The sequence below is a fragment of the Neomonachus schauinslandi genome, chromosome 10 (assembly GCF_002201575.2).
Source record: "Neomonachus schauinslandi chromosome 10, ASM220157v2, whole genome shotgun sequence".
Lineage (NCBI taxonomy): Eukaryota > Metazoa > Chordata > Mammalia > Carnivora > Phocidae > Neomonachus > Neomonachus schauinslandi.
In genome coordinates, this window is record NC_058412.1 from 99,389,170 (window position 1) to 99,405,413 (window position 16,244).

At 37.4% G+C, this 16,244-nt stretch overlaps 1 protein-coding gene across 2 annotated transcripts in view; it reads left to right on the plus strand.

Annotated features, from left to right (window-relative positions):
- Nucleotides 1-659: 659 nt before the first annotated feature.
- TASP1 (taspase 1) overlaps nucleotides 660-16,244 on the plus strand; it is a 294,371-nt gene continuing 278,786 nt past the window's right edge. For both annotated transcript variants that reach the window (XM_021700673.1, XM_044918611.1), the window contains exons 1-3: nucleotides 660-867; nucleotides 4,288-4,355; nucleotides 6,674-6,742. In XM_021700673.1, coding sequence (XP_021556348.1) covers nucleotides 723-867; nucleotides 4,288-4,355; nucleotides 6,674-6,742 — 282 coding nt within the window. In that variant the 5' untranslated portion in view covers nucleotides 660-722. The remainder of the gene's footprint in view (nucleotides 868-4,287; nucleotides 4,356-6,673; nucleotides 6,743-16,244) is intronic.

Here is a 16,244-nt window from a genome sequence, read left to right on the forward strand (position 1 = left end):
ACACCACTTTTTTGGATTAGGCAGCTAAGTCACTTTTTATGTGACTATTTATGTTTTATATTGGCAAAGAAAGACTTGCGTCCCTCCCTACTTCTCAGTTTAGAATAAGGTCTAGATTTTACCTACCAGTGTGAATCTCGGTGTCTTACTGTGATAATCATTTTATGGTGTGTGTGTGTCAATCGTTTTGAATACCTTAAACTTACATAATGTTATATGTTCATTATATCACAATAAAACTGGGGGAAAAAAGTAAGCTGCAATCTCAGCTTTACATCAAGGCTTGGTGATATTATCAGCATCACCTGTGATTCTAGAATGTCCCAGAGATTATTAGCATTTGGATTAAAGGGAGTAGAAAGTGATATTGAAGTTATATTGAGGTTTTCTTCAGTGTAAATACAATGAAAGATAGAATATCTTTGGACTCAGTATGAAGTCTTTTTACAGTAGTTCTTTTGTTTATATGATTTTAAGCAAGTACTGTCTGTGGATAGAGATTTCAGTTCTAACCTTTTCGTATTCTTTGTATTACTCGGTTAAATAACTTTAAAATTAGGTTTTTGGAAAGTTATCTTTGCACAAATTTGTATAAGTTATGTGTGTTAGTGCAAGAAATATATACCATCTTTGCCTGTTTTTCTTTAGGGCAATTCCTCTCCTGCAGTTACTTTTGGATGGAAGTATGCACTTTTCCCAATAGAAGATGGTAATCTCGGAGAATGACCATGGAGAAGGGGATGAGTTCTGGAGAAGGGCTGCCTTCCAGATCATCTCAGGTTTCGGCTGTTAAAATAACAGTCAAAGAGTTGGAAACAAAGCAGTCCCATAAGGAGAAGCGAGGGGGCTTTGTGTTGGTACATGCAGGTAAGCTCTCAGTGGGCGAGTTGGAAGATGAAAATAATTCTGATTTTTTTTTTCTTGCCTTGAAGTACACTGAGAATTGAATTTCACATCTGGGGGAGGCAAACTGCCAGAGAGGAGTTGGAACCAAAGAGATTGACTTCAATATAGGTCTCTCCTGCTTCCTGCTTGTACTTATAATGACAGCTCTTCCTATGTTTTCTTCACTTCTCTACTCCCATTATTTACTTTTACCCCATATAATAGATGCAGTTAGGTAGTGTTAAAATCAGACAAAGTAATTTCTTAAACTCTGGTTTGTGTTTTTAAAAACGATGCTGCTGAAAAATTTTATTGACCCCATGTTTGACTATGGCTATTTAATTAATTAGTTAATTAATTTATTTATTTTCAGAGAGAGACAGAGTGGGGGGAAGAGCAGAAGAGGAGGGAGAGGGAGGGAGAGAATCTCAAGCATATTCCATGCTGAGCACGGAGCCCAATGTAGAGCTCCATCCCACAACCCTGAGGTCATGATCACAGCTAAAATCAAGAGTTGGGTGCTTAACTGACTGAGCCACCCAGGCGCCCCAACTATGGCCATTTTAGCATATAATTACACAGCCATAGAACTAATTTGCCTTCTTAATGTTACAAGTGAGGAAGAGAGATTAAGTAGCTTTAGCCCCATGGCTAGTTTGTGCTACAGCCAGGTTGAGACACCCGTAAGTGGGCTCATAGTCCCAGTGTAGTGCTTTTGACAATACAGAGGACCTGGAGAACAGATGCAGTGAAGTTCAACCCCTGGGTCCCTGATCATTGAAGAGTTTGTGTTTCAGAGTAGTGCAGTTCTGTTCAGGTCTGCCCAGCAGGCTTTTTTTTTTTTTTAAAGATTTTATTTATTTATTTGAGAGAGAGAGCACATGAGACGGGGGAGGGTCAGAGGGAGAAGCAGACTCCCCGTCGAGCAGGGAGCCCGATGCGGGACTCGATCTCGGGACTCCAGGATCATGACCTGAGCCGAAGGCAGTCACCTAACCGACTGAGCCACCCAGGCGCCCCTTTTTTTTTTCTTTTTTAAGTCATTTTTATTTGCTTGTATTTATCTAAAATTCATGACTTCTGTGAAGGGAGAAGGAATGGCTGGATCTCCTTTTAACTTTCCTCAGATAGGCAAGCAGGGTGGAATCAAGATTAACTTTCCTATGGGGTAAGGAGTAGAATTGTTTCTTCTAGTCAAACTGGTGTTGTGCCTGATCATTAACCTTTGGCTATATCTGGACTAGATAACTTGGGAAGTCTTACAGAATCGAATCCAGGAGAATCGGAAAACCCAGGTTCAATTTGCTTTTCTTTCAAAAGATTTTGCAAAGAAATGAGGTAAATTTTAGAAATAACCCAGTTAGATTTAGACTTGGAACCAGAACGCCTGCCTTCTACTACACCATGTTGGTGCATCTTTCATGGTACCCAGTGAGTTATTTCATTCAGAATGAGTGTGTGACAAATGTACAAGAAAGGTTCCAAATTTGTAACATGCAACAACATAGAGCTTTTGATTAGTTGGAAAACATTGCTTTCTATGACTATCATGATGGGATCCCTCTTCTTTCAGACACTCACTAGATGGGAATGACTCTTAGATGAAGTTGCTGCTGGGGGCCAGCAGTAATAGGACAAAATCTGGGTCATGGCAGGAAATTATGTGGGTTAAGGTGACCCTCTCCTAAGTTACTAGAAGGTCAGATAGACTGATTATGCAGAAATATATATCTTGCACATTTAAGGGACAAAATTTCAGTTCCTTATCCATTGTAGAGATTTTAAACTTTTTTTTTTTAACTAGAGGAGACTTGCCCAAATGTTAGTCATTTGAATCTTAGATTCTTGATTTTTCCTTGATCTGTATACTACTTATACTATTTACCTAATATTAAAAAGCTGAACACTTTTTACTTAAAACTTGAAAGATGAAACTTACCTTAAATGAAATGTCAGTATCACTTGCATGAGGAGGAAATAACTTTAAACACAGTGCAACCAAAACAGTGTAATTAAATCTTAGCTGAATCCTGTTGTATGTCAGTGGCTTAGATTCTGAGGCTACCTTTCCTTTGTTAGATAAATTACGAAGTGTTAACCAGGTATGAAAGATGTACTGTGGACATGCTGAGACTTTTCCCTTATTCAAAACAGAAGGATTTATATGTTAAATCCTATTAAAACTGTTATCCATACACTAAAGTTATATATTTTGCAGTAGTGTCCCATGATTTGGGAAATACTGCTGAAAGATTGGGGCCCCCAGATCTAAGATGACAGACGTGTTAGAGAACCATGAAGAGAGGCCTGTTAAATACTGGTTCAGGCTCTATGAAGTTTCAGAGTTCTCCTGAGAAATAGGATTAGAATTGGGGTGATTATGGATTCCTATTGGTTTGGCATCTTTTCTGCTCTCCTGGGTCCCTGATTGATAGATTCATGAGCCATTTCTTTCTCTGGTCTGAGGAAAGTTGGGGTAAGTTTGTGTCAGAGTCTGTAGACCCACTTGAGGAGCCCTGAGGCTTAGAAATGCAGTTCTTAACCTTCCTTCTGTTAGGCCCCTATGGGAACTTGGTGGCTGGATGAGGGGGTGATTCAGAGCTCAGTTAAAGAACTTTGTTTAGAAGCCTAATCAATAAGACACTTTAAGGACCCTTGTCTTGGTTTCTTTCTTATTTAGATTATTCTCAAATCCCTAAGCAAGTATTAATCCTCTTAGGGAAACAAATTTCAGAGCGATTCTCTTGAGGAAGTTGCTGGGTGTTTAAGAGATGGGTACCACTGGGATTTCTAATAGGCAGACTACAATATGCTGTCACTGAGGTTTCAGAGACACCATGAGTTATATTATGACGGTGACAGGATGTAAAAAGTGTGCATGGGAGCGGTGGTACTTGGTGGTTGTGGAGAGGTGGGATGTAATACTCCTCAACCTCAAATGTTATTTAGAAACTACATAGTTTTCCGAAGTTACTCTTAAGAATTCAGGATTCTGAACAGTAATTTGCCAAATGGAAGGGGCTTTCTGAAGGTCAACAGAAAGGAACATGAAGGGACTCTGTCCTTGACACCTCCTGGGTTATCAACTCTAGACCAAAAAAACTCCTGACTTTGGAGAGAGGTTTTCAAAAGAAGATGGTCTTGATGGAGCTTGTTAGGGAATATGAGCTATTTCTAGTGCCTCTGGCAGGAAAATAGCCTTTGAAAAAGGAGGTAAGACATGGCATTAAAAAGGCTTATGGTAGAGAAGGAAGCTATTAGAATTTGAAAACTCCATACATACAGGACAATAGCTTTATTGTCACCAGGAGAGCATCAGTTTGTATGACCTATTTATATAATCTAAGTAAGATCTCTGATATTTTAATGATAACTAACAACTGGTTGTTTTTTCCACTACAGGTGCAGGTTATCATTCCGAATCCAAAGCCAAGGAATATAAACATGTATGCAAACGAGCTTGTCAGAAGGTATGAACAGAGTGTGTCTGATGGAAACATTTGTTTTGGCCAGCAAGCAGCTTTACCTTGAAATTCAAAATTTTAAGGTTTGACTTCTAAGGTAGTCTTTAGTTTGGACCATGAAATTATTGTGCTCATATTTGTGGGGTCTCTGTTTTGTTTTGTTTTGTGTTTTTTATTCTCCAAATGATGCTTAGATTTTGCCCTTCCTTTCCCAGATTAAAGTCTGTATTTTTGGAATTGTGGGCACCTAATCATATATCTTTTAATCTTTGTAAAGGCATTGAGCTCCATTGAAGGAGTAGGGAAAACAGTTAAAAGGCAGCCAATGTGTCTTTCTACGAAGAGAAGAAAATAAATAATAAAAAATTAAAATGGCTGCTTTTCTTGGGGAGATTATCCTGTCCTTTTTCCTTCTGTTTTTCATTATGTAGTTTGTATCATAGCAAATTCATTGTCATTCCTGAGTTTAGCTTTGCCCTTGTTCTCAGTTGTGCTTTTTTTCCTCTTTGGTTTTTGAGGTTTTGCTAAATTGTTGAAAACTCAATGTGGAGGCAGGAATGGACTCAGAAGAAATATTGTTTGTTTTTATTTTGATCTTGACTATATACTCTTTTTGGCAAAGCTTCCATTACTTTTTATGCAAATATAATGTTAATGGATATTATATACTGAGTAAATATGGGTCTCTTCCAGCTCTTTTCATTTAAATACCATTTAAAAGAAAGATTATACTTTATTAGAGATCCAAGCTTTTTCTTACGAATGAAATCACATAAATAAATAAGAATATTTTGTTATAGGGATTTTTTTGTTTTTGAAATTTATAATAAAGCTAAAAGTTCTCTAAACTATTTCATATTTTTTATCTTAATTTTCAAAGTTTGAGATGTTTTCATCGTCTGAAAAAAGATGTTTTCTATAACTATAGTCCTAGAATCCTAATACGTTTGGAATGTATAATCAGCCCCCTCAATTTACACAGTGAATGAACTTAAAAGTTTAATGAGGAATACCACTCTTAGCTTTTGAGCATTTTCTCTGTTGACTAAATTGGAGCTTTAATAGTTCATGTAGAAATCAGTTTTCCTTCTCTCTCTTTCCTTTATACTCCAGAAGTTAAGGTGATTTTATGGGCCTTTACTTTCTATAGTTTATATTACAAAAGAATATGATTTGTTTATCTCAATATATCATACAGTAGTCTGCTGTTACCCACGGGGGATATGTTCTAAGACCCCCAGTGGATGCCTGAAACTGCATATTGTACCGAACCCTATATGTACCATGTTTTTTCCTATATATACATACCTATGATAAAGTCTACCTTATAAATTAGGCACAGTAAAAGATTAACAACAGTAACTAATAATAAAATAAAACAGTTGTACTGTGTATGTATAAAAGTTGTGTGTATGTGGTCCCTTTCTCGGTGAAAATATCTTATTGTACAGTACTCACCTCTTCTTCTTCTTGGGATGATGTGAAGTGATAAAATGCCTCCCTGGTGGGATGAAGTGAGTGAATGACACAGGCATTGGGGCATAGTGCTAGGCTACTGTTAACCTGATATTATGTCAGAAAGAGGATCATCTACTCCTGGACCGCAGTTAACTGGGTGTAATTGAAATTGTGGATAAGGGGGAACCACTGTAGTACCAAAAATGTTTTAGTCACATGTATATGTTCATCTAAAGATTTTGAAATATTTCTGTGATTGAGAGTCACTGTTTTTTATAGTTAGGGGTGTGGAGAGTAGTAGCAGTGGGAGAAGATGTTACTAGCTTAGTCTGAGATTCAGTTATGTATATAAAATATGAATTATGAGGATATTTATTTATTTTTCTTTCTCTAAATATTTAAATTCCAGTTAACATACAGTGCCATATTAGTTTCACGTGTAGAATTTAGTGATTCATCACTTACATACAACACCTGGTGCTTATACAACAAGCACCCTCCTTTGAATTATCAGGATATTTAAACCAAACTGAATTCACATAATGTCTATGGCTATTTTGAATTGCCCTGTGATGAATAAAGCCCTTTCACTTACTAAATCGCCTGCACTTTGCATTTAGTGGCTAGATTTTATTCATTGTCTTAATTTGAATGATAAGTGAACTATATCATAAATTATCCTGAATATAAACCCTTGCTTGTTTTAAATCTAAGTAGGTTATGTCTTGAAGTATGGAATGGAACTAGTGATTAATTTTTACTAACTCTAAATGTCTCCTACACTTCTTTAAGGCTTTGGAAAATTTTTGGGTATGTTTGGGAAGTTGTGGTTTTTCAATGCATAATGTCTCCCCTTGGTTTCATAGGCAATTGAAAAGCTACAGGCTGGTGCTCTTGCGACAGATGCAGTGACTGCAGCTCTGGTGGAACTCGAGGTATTTCTTTTCTGTTTTATTTAAAATATTTGTGAGTTTATGTTCATTATTCTTAAATGACATGAAAGTGTTGAGTTAGTTAATCATCAATTATATGACCAGTATTTCCCAACTGTATTAACAAAGTTATGAAGAAACCTGTGATATATTGTTGGGTTGTTTTCACTGGGGACATCTCTGAATAACATAAAAGTTGATTGAATCCCTCTTCCCCACCCCTTTTTGTGAGATTCATGAATACAAAAGTTACTGGTGTTTGGATACCCAAATTTTCTTATGTTTAATAGGAAAATTCCTGAAGTTAACTCCCCTTCCCCAAAAGTAATGCATGTTCTCTTGTTTAGGAAACAAAAAATTATAGCTATCTAGAAGTGTCTAAAGAAGAAGGGGAAGTTTCCTCATAAACCTATCAATTAGATTTGTATCCTGAAGCCATGCTGTGTGAAGGGTGTCTTGTCCAGTGTGATTATTAAGTTGGTCTCCAGTTGGGCGCCTGGGTGGCTCAGTCGGTTAAGCGACTGCCTTCAGCTCAGGTCGTGATCTCAGGGTCCTGGGATCGAGCCCCGCATCGGGCTCCCTGCTCCACGGGAAGCCTGCTTCTCCCTCTCCCCCTCCCCCTGCTTGTGTTCCCTCTCTCACTGTGTCTCTCTCTGTCAAATAAATAAATAAAATCTTTAAAAAAAAAAAAAAAAAGTTGGTCTCCAGTTAACTGAAGACATTGAGGAATTCAGTGGGGAGGCTCTCAAGGTCGCTATACTTGTTTTACTCTATATTGAGGGACTGGAACTTTGAGGATGAATTTGTCCTGGAGATTATTGAGGCCTTCAGAAGACTGACTTTTGTTGTTCAAACTTAGAGAAGATAGATTTGTGTCAATCTGTTTAGAGGATTATAGTGAACAAATACTTTTCTGGTTGAGAAGACTGCTTGGGGAATCAAGATACGAAGATAAACCAGTGATGACTTGACGTGGGAGGTGGATGGAGTGGGTCTTCCCAAGTTGACTGGATTGTGGCCCTTTGATTTAGGCTCTCATATCAGGGTACCTACCCAGTCAAGCCAGGCCTTGCTTTTCCCTATGAAAATTGCTCAGGAGTTTACCAGAAGCCCTGGCCGTGTTTTCTGTATATTCCCCTGCTTAGTTGTGGAGCTATGCTTTAGATCATGCTTTGTAGATTTTAATCTCTCCTGTTAATGCTTTCAGATGGGTCCAAGTGTAGTCGAGGAAGGTGAACATCTATGATGGGTACAAGTTCTTTTATAGTTTGGTTCCTGAGACATCTGACTTGGGATATATGGTCCCCTCCTGTTTGTGACTGATAACATCTTACACCACCTTTACCAGTCCTTAGCCCTGGGCACCTCCCAGATTCTCCTTGACTCAGTTTTTTCATTTATAATATGGGGGTAATTCCTATTTCATAGAGTTCTGAAGATTGGGTTTTAACATATGACAAGCACTTAGGTCATTGTGTTACACAATGGGTAACACAGGTAAGCACCCCTGAGAAGTTAGTCATTATTACTATTATGAAGTGCTTTGGAAGTGATATATATGAGCTGAATATTTATGGTGACTATGAATGACATGTTTTTACAATGCCAGGAAAAGATTAACTATATAGTGTGGATGAAAGGAGAAAAGTGCTGCAAGAAAGAAGATTGATGTACTTACCAGCAGATCTTACCTTTACTCAAAACACAGAAGGAAAGCTTCATCTAACTTAATTAAATTGTTAATTGCAAATTACTCTCCTTTGTGCATAAGAGGATGTCCTGAGGTTATCGGTGGTGCATGGATGGAGTCAGTGTCGGTCCAGGGAAAGAAAAAGAAGGTTAATGAGTAGCTGGGAGATAATACTGTAATGGCAACTATGAATATAAAATTGAGTAAAATTAAGTTTTTCTTTTCTTTTCATTTTAGAATAACTTTAATTTTCTCAAGTCATACTTCTATCATGTTGAATATTTTATTACATTTTTCTCCAGTGATCAATCAACCATACTTTTAAAGAGTTTACTTATTTATGCTTAAAAATGATTAAAAATACATTCTGGAATAGTAAGTTACTCATGAGTAAGTGAGCTTTATAGTTTTGAATGATGACCTCTGTTTTTTAAGAGTGTGGATATGAAGTTCTTTTTTAAACAAACTTGTTCTATTATTTTTGACTGGACTATGTTATATAGATAATGGGAGCATGAGATACACCTGAGTGAGTTTAGTGTACTTCTCCCTCTCACCCCCATTGTTAAATTTGGAGAAGAATTTCAATTAATTATCTTTAATAATTCACTTTTATGTGGAATTTTTGAAATATGTGAATAGTTTAATGGCTAAGGCTAGCTGGAAGAGTTTTCCTAAATCTTAAGAATTATGTTGGAAGTCATGCTTATACTGCCCCCTGCAGTTTTGGTTGCTTTGATTCACCACCTTTAAACAAGGTGAGGTTTTCAAGAGTTCAGTTGGAGTATTGTAATAGTTAAGGTCAATGGAATGATATAAGGAAATCAGATTCTAATATTTTATGTACTTAGAAAAATATAAGTAACAATATTGAGTCCTTTCAGCTTACTGAAAAGGCCCAGAGAGTTTTGATTTATAATGTGTTATGTTTAATTTGAGAGTACCTACTTTTCTTTAGTTTTGACCAATATATTCAATAAAGCTAAGTCTTGTCCTAATTGCTGAAATCAGACCTTTTTTTTTTGACTCTGGGATGTACTTTTTTTGAGTAAAAAAAACCCCTTATTTTTTAAACTTAGGCAGAATTCCTTGAACACTTTATTAACTGTGGGCTGAAATGGCTGAAATGGTTTAATGGTCCTTACTGGCTAGAGGGGGTATCTAGCCTTGTATTTAAAAAAAAAAAAAAAGAATTTGCACTTACCCAAGTAGTCAAAAGTACACTGATTTCAACTCCATGCCATAGGGGAGGAAGAGACAAGGTAAAGAAAAAGAAATTTATATGTATAGACACATGCACACTTACGCAGGCCACCTAGACACATCATTTTTGAGCTTTTCTTGGAAACCGATCACCTTGTGTAGTTTCATTATCCTCGTTTATCACTACAGACAGTGGTATCATCCTAAGACTACCACTTCTGGACACTAGAGGGGTGTTTCTGTCATTTAAAGAAGTGGGGAGGTGAGTGCCTAAGTTCCTGCCTGTTAAACTGACCAGCTTCTCTCTTGAGGGTTTTGGGAGGGAAGGTGGCCACTCCATTTGAGGCGTGCTCTGCAGTATGGAAATGAAAATGATATGACACCGGGGCGCCTGGGTGGCTCAGTCGTTAAGCGTCTGCCTTAGGCTCAGGTCAAGATCCCAGGGTCCTGGGATCGAGCCCCGCATCGGGCTCCCTGCTCAGCAGGAAGCCTGCTTCTCCCTCTCCCACTCCCCCTGCTTGTATTCCCTCTCTCGCTGTGTCTCTCTCTGTCAAATAAATAAAATCTTTAAAAAAAAAAAAAAAAGAAAATGATATGACACCAAAATGCATTTTGTTTATCCTCAAAATGTGAGGAGGGAAATGGAAAGGCCAGTTTATAGATCATATTTTAATTTATTGTTTGACTGATTTGGTCCCATTGTTTCACTTAGCTATTTATAGCTTTTTTGAGATTGTCCTTACAACTGATGGGAAAGTGACTTCTATCCATTGGATAGTACAGATCTGATCTCACTCATAGTGGAGAAGAGGTGTGTGAAACATCTGATCTTCCTATCTGGGGCTATTCATCTGGAAGACAGTTGTTTTCATGGCTGCTTTTGGAATAGTTTTGGTTCAGGTAGTGGCAGTGGATTGTAAACTCTAGATCATAATTTTGCACATTTCACATGGGATAGCTTCTAATATGAATTTCTTCTTTGAGGAAATTGGCTATAGATCTGGATGAGTCATGATGCAACTGTTAATGTAGAAAATGTGTCACAGATTCCGATGGGAAACAAGCTACTTGTAAAATACTGAAGCTCCCTTTGCACACCGATGTTTTTCTGAAAAACATCTAGTAAGACCTTTCTAATAAGGAATTCCTTTCTGATAAGGAATCAGAGGTGAAATGTGAATGACGCACTTTTGAGAGGTTATTTGTAGTCTTGTATGAGAAAACTGATGAATCTGGCTGAGAGTTTGAATATCTTGGTGTAGGCTTTGAGATATTTTGGTCAATTCATTTTGAAAACTAGTTCTTTTGGTAGGTAGAATACTGTGCATTAAAAATAGTGGTAGATATAGCTTTGAAATTTCATATAGTGAAAGGCAGCTTGCACAGGCTCCTTTGTTAAAAATGTTTTGTTGAGTTTATATTATTCTAAGTGGACCGTGCAGTTCTTGTGTTGACTTGATTTGATTCATCCTTTAAGGCTCCCTGTGATCAGGGAAGATGGTAAGTCATGGTTGAAATTAGTTTATTGTTGAAATGCTTTAATATTTAAAGAACAGATTATATCGGGCCCATGTTTTTGTATCTGTCTGCTAAGCAGTCTGTTGTCTCTGGGTCTCTATATAATCCAATATAATGCTTGCTTATGAACTCTAGGAAAGTTCTTTAAGACGTAACTTCTTATAGATGGCCGATAGTTTGGGGTGTGAGAGAAAAAAAATATTTGCATTATTGCATATTTCTATTATATATAATATCGTCACACATTTGTCGGTCTCTATATCCTCTTACACCCAGAGCCAGCTCTGCATGCATTTCTTTAAAGCAGGGATCTCCAAAATGTCATCACTGTTTTTTTTTTTAAGATTTTATTTATTCATTTGAGAGAGAGAGAGAGAGTGCACACAAGCAAGGGGAGAGGCAGAGAGAGAGGGAGAAGCAGACTCCCTGCTGAGCTGGGAGCCTGATGTGGGGCTCGATCCCAGGATCTGGAGATCATGACCTGAGCTGAAGGCAGATGCTTAACCATCTGAGCCACCCAGGTACCCCTCCAGAATGTCATCACTGTTGACTAGTGTGTTGTTGGTGCCCCCATCCAGGTCTCTCTGCAGCTGCAGAATTAGGCCACACCCCCTTCTCTTGGGCTGGAATTGTCAATGTGCCACAGGGAGGGAGAGAGAGAGCACCTAAGGCCTGCCAGTCCTCGAAATGCTTAGTGGTCATGGAGATGGTATGGATTGCTCCTGGCATATGGGTATATCTAGGATGGAAGGGAACTTTGGGAAAGGCTGATATGCCCCACTTTCTCTTAACAAAACCTGTTCTCAAGTTTGCTTATGGAGTTTCTTTGTGAGTAGACACTTAACCACATCCTGCCCCCTACCCTACTTCAGTGTTTTTTGGTTGTTGTTGTTGTTGAAAAAAAAGAGGGGCATTTGTTTTATAGGCATTTCTGTTTATTTGGGAGGTTAGAAAAGTATGTAAATAAACGAGCATCTCCATTTTTCTGAACATTTTCTGTTTTGCAGAAATCATCTTTTCATAAGCAGAGGGTAGCTGAGTATCTCAGTGGTTCCTTGCTTCCTCCTCCCCTCCCACAAGGGGCTGAACACATTGGAAAGACAGCTTGATGCATTTAGCTCACATATATACAAGTGCCCATTAACCATAATATGACTGATGAGTCTAATTTTAGACCTAACACTCTTGAAAGTCATTTTTGTCTTCAATTGATAATATCTTTTATTCTCTATAATGTGGGGAGGACCTGTTTTTATGTATTTGAAGCAAGGAGTTTTACCTTTTATCCTTTGTAGTACTTAACCTGTTTGCATTGCATGAAATTTGAGTTTTGTCTTTAGATGCTCTTTCCTTTTTTTTTTCAACTTGGTATCATTGATTATTTCAGTCAGAGACCCCATTTTGCCTGTCTGTTTAGCATTATTTCCAGTGGTGCTTCAGTATTTCTGTGTATTCCAGCTGTTTATAGAGTCTTTATGTTTCTCTGCATTTTTTTTGTTTTGTTTTGTTTTGTTTTATTTTTTGAGGTGTACATACACAGTTACACTTCATGGAGTTGCATCCAGCCAAGTATCCATGTTCTTCTTGTGAAGAGGCAGAGAAAATCACCTCTCCCAAGAATTTCCACCTTCTGACCAAGGGAAATGTGTCCTGAAGAGCTGTACGCAGATGGGAGGCAACTTGTTTGCTTGTTCTGCTGCTAGAGCATTGATTTAATTAGAAGACAGGCTGTGGGTGGCCATGTGCAGACAAAGAAGCACCAGACATGTCGAGCCCAGTTAGCCTGGGACAGTAAAAGTAAGTTACACTCTTTTTAAAACATTTTTGAGTACTGATGCTGATTCTTGCCTTTAGTACTAAGGGGCAACTTGTAACTTACTGTTTGTGTTTACACAGTAGGTACATCTGTTCTTTTTCTAGGGCCCTAGAAATTAAATGTGCTTTCTAGCACAAAGTACCTGCTTAATGGAAAAGCAGTGATTTTTTTTTCCTTTAAAGAAAACTGAATCAATTATTACAGTCTGATTTAATTTTACACTGCATCAAAACTGTGTATTAGTTTTTGATCAAGTCAAAACACTGAAGTACAGAGCTTGTTATGTTTTACTGTGTCCTGGTGGGAACGTGAAACATTTTTCACTTTTTTCTAGCCATTTCTTGATAAGATATGTGGACCTTATCAGATGTATTCATCTTGGCCGAATCTAGAAGATATAGTCCAAGAGCAGACTTAGCAGTTCCTGAGGAGCATGTAGTTTTATATGTGAACCCTCATTTTGCTCTTGGAATTGTTATTCTCCAAGAACATACTACATTTTGGAATTCAGTTTTGAGCTACTTAAAGCTACATTTGGTAGTATGATGGAATTGGTGGTAGTCTGTGCTTTGGTTATGTGGAAGCAACTTAGACTTATGAATTGAGTCCTGTATTAGTAGAGATATTAGATTCATTAGCCCTTAGATTTGTAGCATTGTGATTATTGAATCATTTTGTGTGTGTGTATTTGGGGCATCAGTTTCATAATCGAACATCTACTGTTTTTTTTTATTGTTGTTGTTGTAATTTCTGGGCTAAGAAGCTTTTTCTGTGTTGAGCAAAATCACAGGCTGATATCATGAAGGTTAGTCTGAAAGACTGCCCTCGGATTTTAAGTTTTTGCCCATTTTCCCAGACCCAGGCCTTTATTTAGAATCTGGAAAGGAATGAGGAAGAGACTTAAGTTACATGATTTTTAGGAATCCCATCAAGATCACATCCTAATTCCTGCTCCAAAGCAGGACAAAATATTACTTCAGTTTTCTTTTATTCATATTCTCTCTGTCTATCTCTGTCTGTCTCTCTGTAGTTCTTATGTGTGTAGTAGGCTTATGTAACCTAAATGTTCGGAGAATGCAGGATTGCATCTCACTGTAGTAGAGCAAGCAACTTAAAAATGAAATCTAGGCATCCCAGTTGATGAAAGTTCTTTGGTCATTCCCACTGCCAGGGAGTTGTTACTGGTTGTCATTCTCACTTAGGATCTAGCCTCCTGCATGGTACCCACATTTCTTGGCCGTTCATGACATGCTTATACTATAACGTAGGATATCAACAGTGTTAACACTTGTTAGGCTTCTTAGAAAATCCAGGGTGAGGAGCTTATTTATGTTTTCTTTCTTGGAGTATGAACAGATGTTAACATTTTCTAGTGTGCTGAAGTCTTTTTAATAAAAAGAAGCATTATGGGCGCCTGGGTGGCTCAGTTGGTTAAGCGACTGCCTTCGGCTCAGGTCATCATCCTGGAGTCCCGGGATCGAGTCCCGCATCGGGCTCCCTGCTCGGCAGGGAGTCTGCTTCTCCCTCTGACCCTCCTCCCTCTCATGCTGTCTCTCATTCTCTCTCTCTCAAATAAATAAATAAAATCTTTAAAAATAAATAAATAAAAAGAAGCATTATAAGTTACTACTTATAAGTTAGTAATGCCCCTTTCTCCCCTCCAGTTCTGACCATGTCCTCACCTCACATTTGATAGAAGGATGGTTTAAGTTATTGTGATCCCATGGTCTGTTAGGTTCTTTTTGAGTGATATTTCCATATTATTGTCAACATGGTTAAAAGGTGTAATTATTTAGGTTGAAGGGATGTGTAAGTGGATGCCATATTTAGCTCTACTAGAGCAACAGTTACATTTGTCTTTTCTATTGTAGCTCATGTAGAAAGGACAATTTCAGGTACTGTGTGTGCTAACCTCTTCCTGGACATTGTAAAGAATCCAACTAAAACAAAGTTTAAAACTATTTCAGATGTGCAAGTGTATTGGAGCCAATATTTTATTTTAGAGATTTGTGTTATGTTTGACAAGTAACTCTTTGTACTGCAATTCTGTGGCTTTGAATAAAAAAAAAAAAAAGGAAAATAAATTGCTGTGATGTCCTTTTTCTGCTTAATTATGTTATATGTTTATTTGCAAATTAGGCAGATTAATAATAGGAGGGGAGTACAGAGGTGCAGTGCTTTTTTATTTAAAATATTTTTTTGTAATAAATTAGAGAAAAATATGCTTCCATTTTTTGACAGAATATTGTATGCCAGATCAACAAATGCTCTAATGAACAAGTATCAACATTTGTTGCATTTTTTCTGACATTTCTAGAAGAGTTTGGATGTTTCATGAAGATCATAAAAAGTCTTAGTTTCTAATACAAGTGCTGTTGTATGTGAAGGTTTTTTTTTCCCCCCAACATAAAATATGTTGTCTTTTGTGTTATTGAATAGTGAAAAAAATGAACTGTTCCAGATACTAAAACTGGGTATTGGATGCAACATATTTGACTCAAATGTTCACAGGGTGTGATGCAAACAAATGTTCTCTCAACTTACATCCAGGATAGCTAAAATATTACTTTAACACATGTTAAAAGTAGAGCACTGTAACTATTTGGCTAGATATAATTCCGGGCTGTCTGAGTTGAGTAATTTCCTCAGGCATTCCAACTTTGATCAACCACAGCAGGAACTTTTAGCATGTCTGCAGAGCAGCCAGTGCGTCTGTAAATGTGTTCTGAGGTAGAGAGAAAAGAGATGCCAGCAAAGGAAAGAATACCTGCTGTCATTAAGGAGCAGTTACATAATGAAAATGGGAAGTTTTTTGTTTCCCTGGGAACTCCTTTTAGATCATTGAGTCTCTGATGTCTAAGTATGCCCTGTGGTTCTGTATTAATGAATGAAAGATACTTCATTTGGCCTAGTAAAAATGCTTTCTGGCCAACTGCTGCTGAAACTTACTGGTTAGAGTCCATTAATTCTTAAACTTTCCAGTCTTTATTAATGTAATGTTAATCGGCTAAAAAACCTAACAGACAATAATGTGTTATCAGTCAAGTGTGTCTTGATTGTTTTTAATTGGCTAGTATTTGTGTGAAAGTATTCTCATGTACCCTGTTTTAGAGAATAGTTCTAAGAACAGGCAGCAACTATAGAAATAATTTCATATACCTTTGTTTTCAACACGTGGGTGAAAATAGGTTTTCTGGGTTTTATTCTCAGTGACCTGAAAATGAATTTGCAGATACACATGTTTCTATACATAAACATTAACTAAGACTATTTATAAT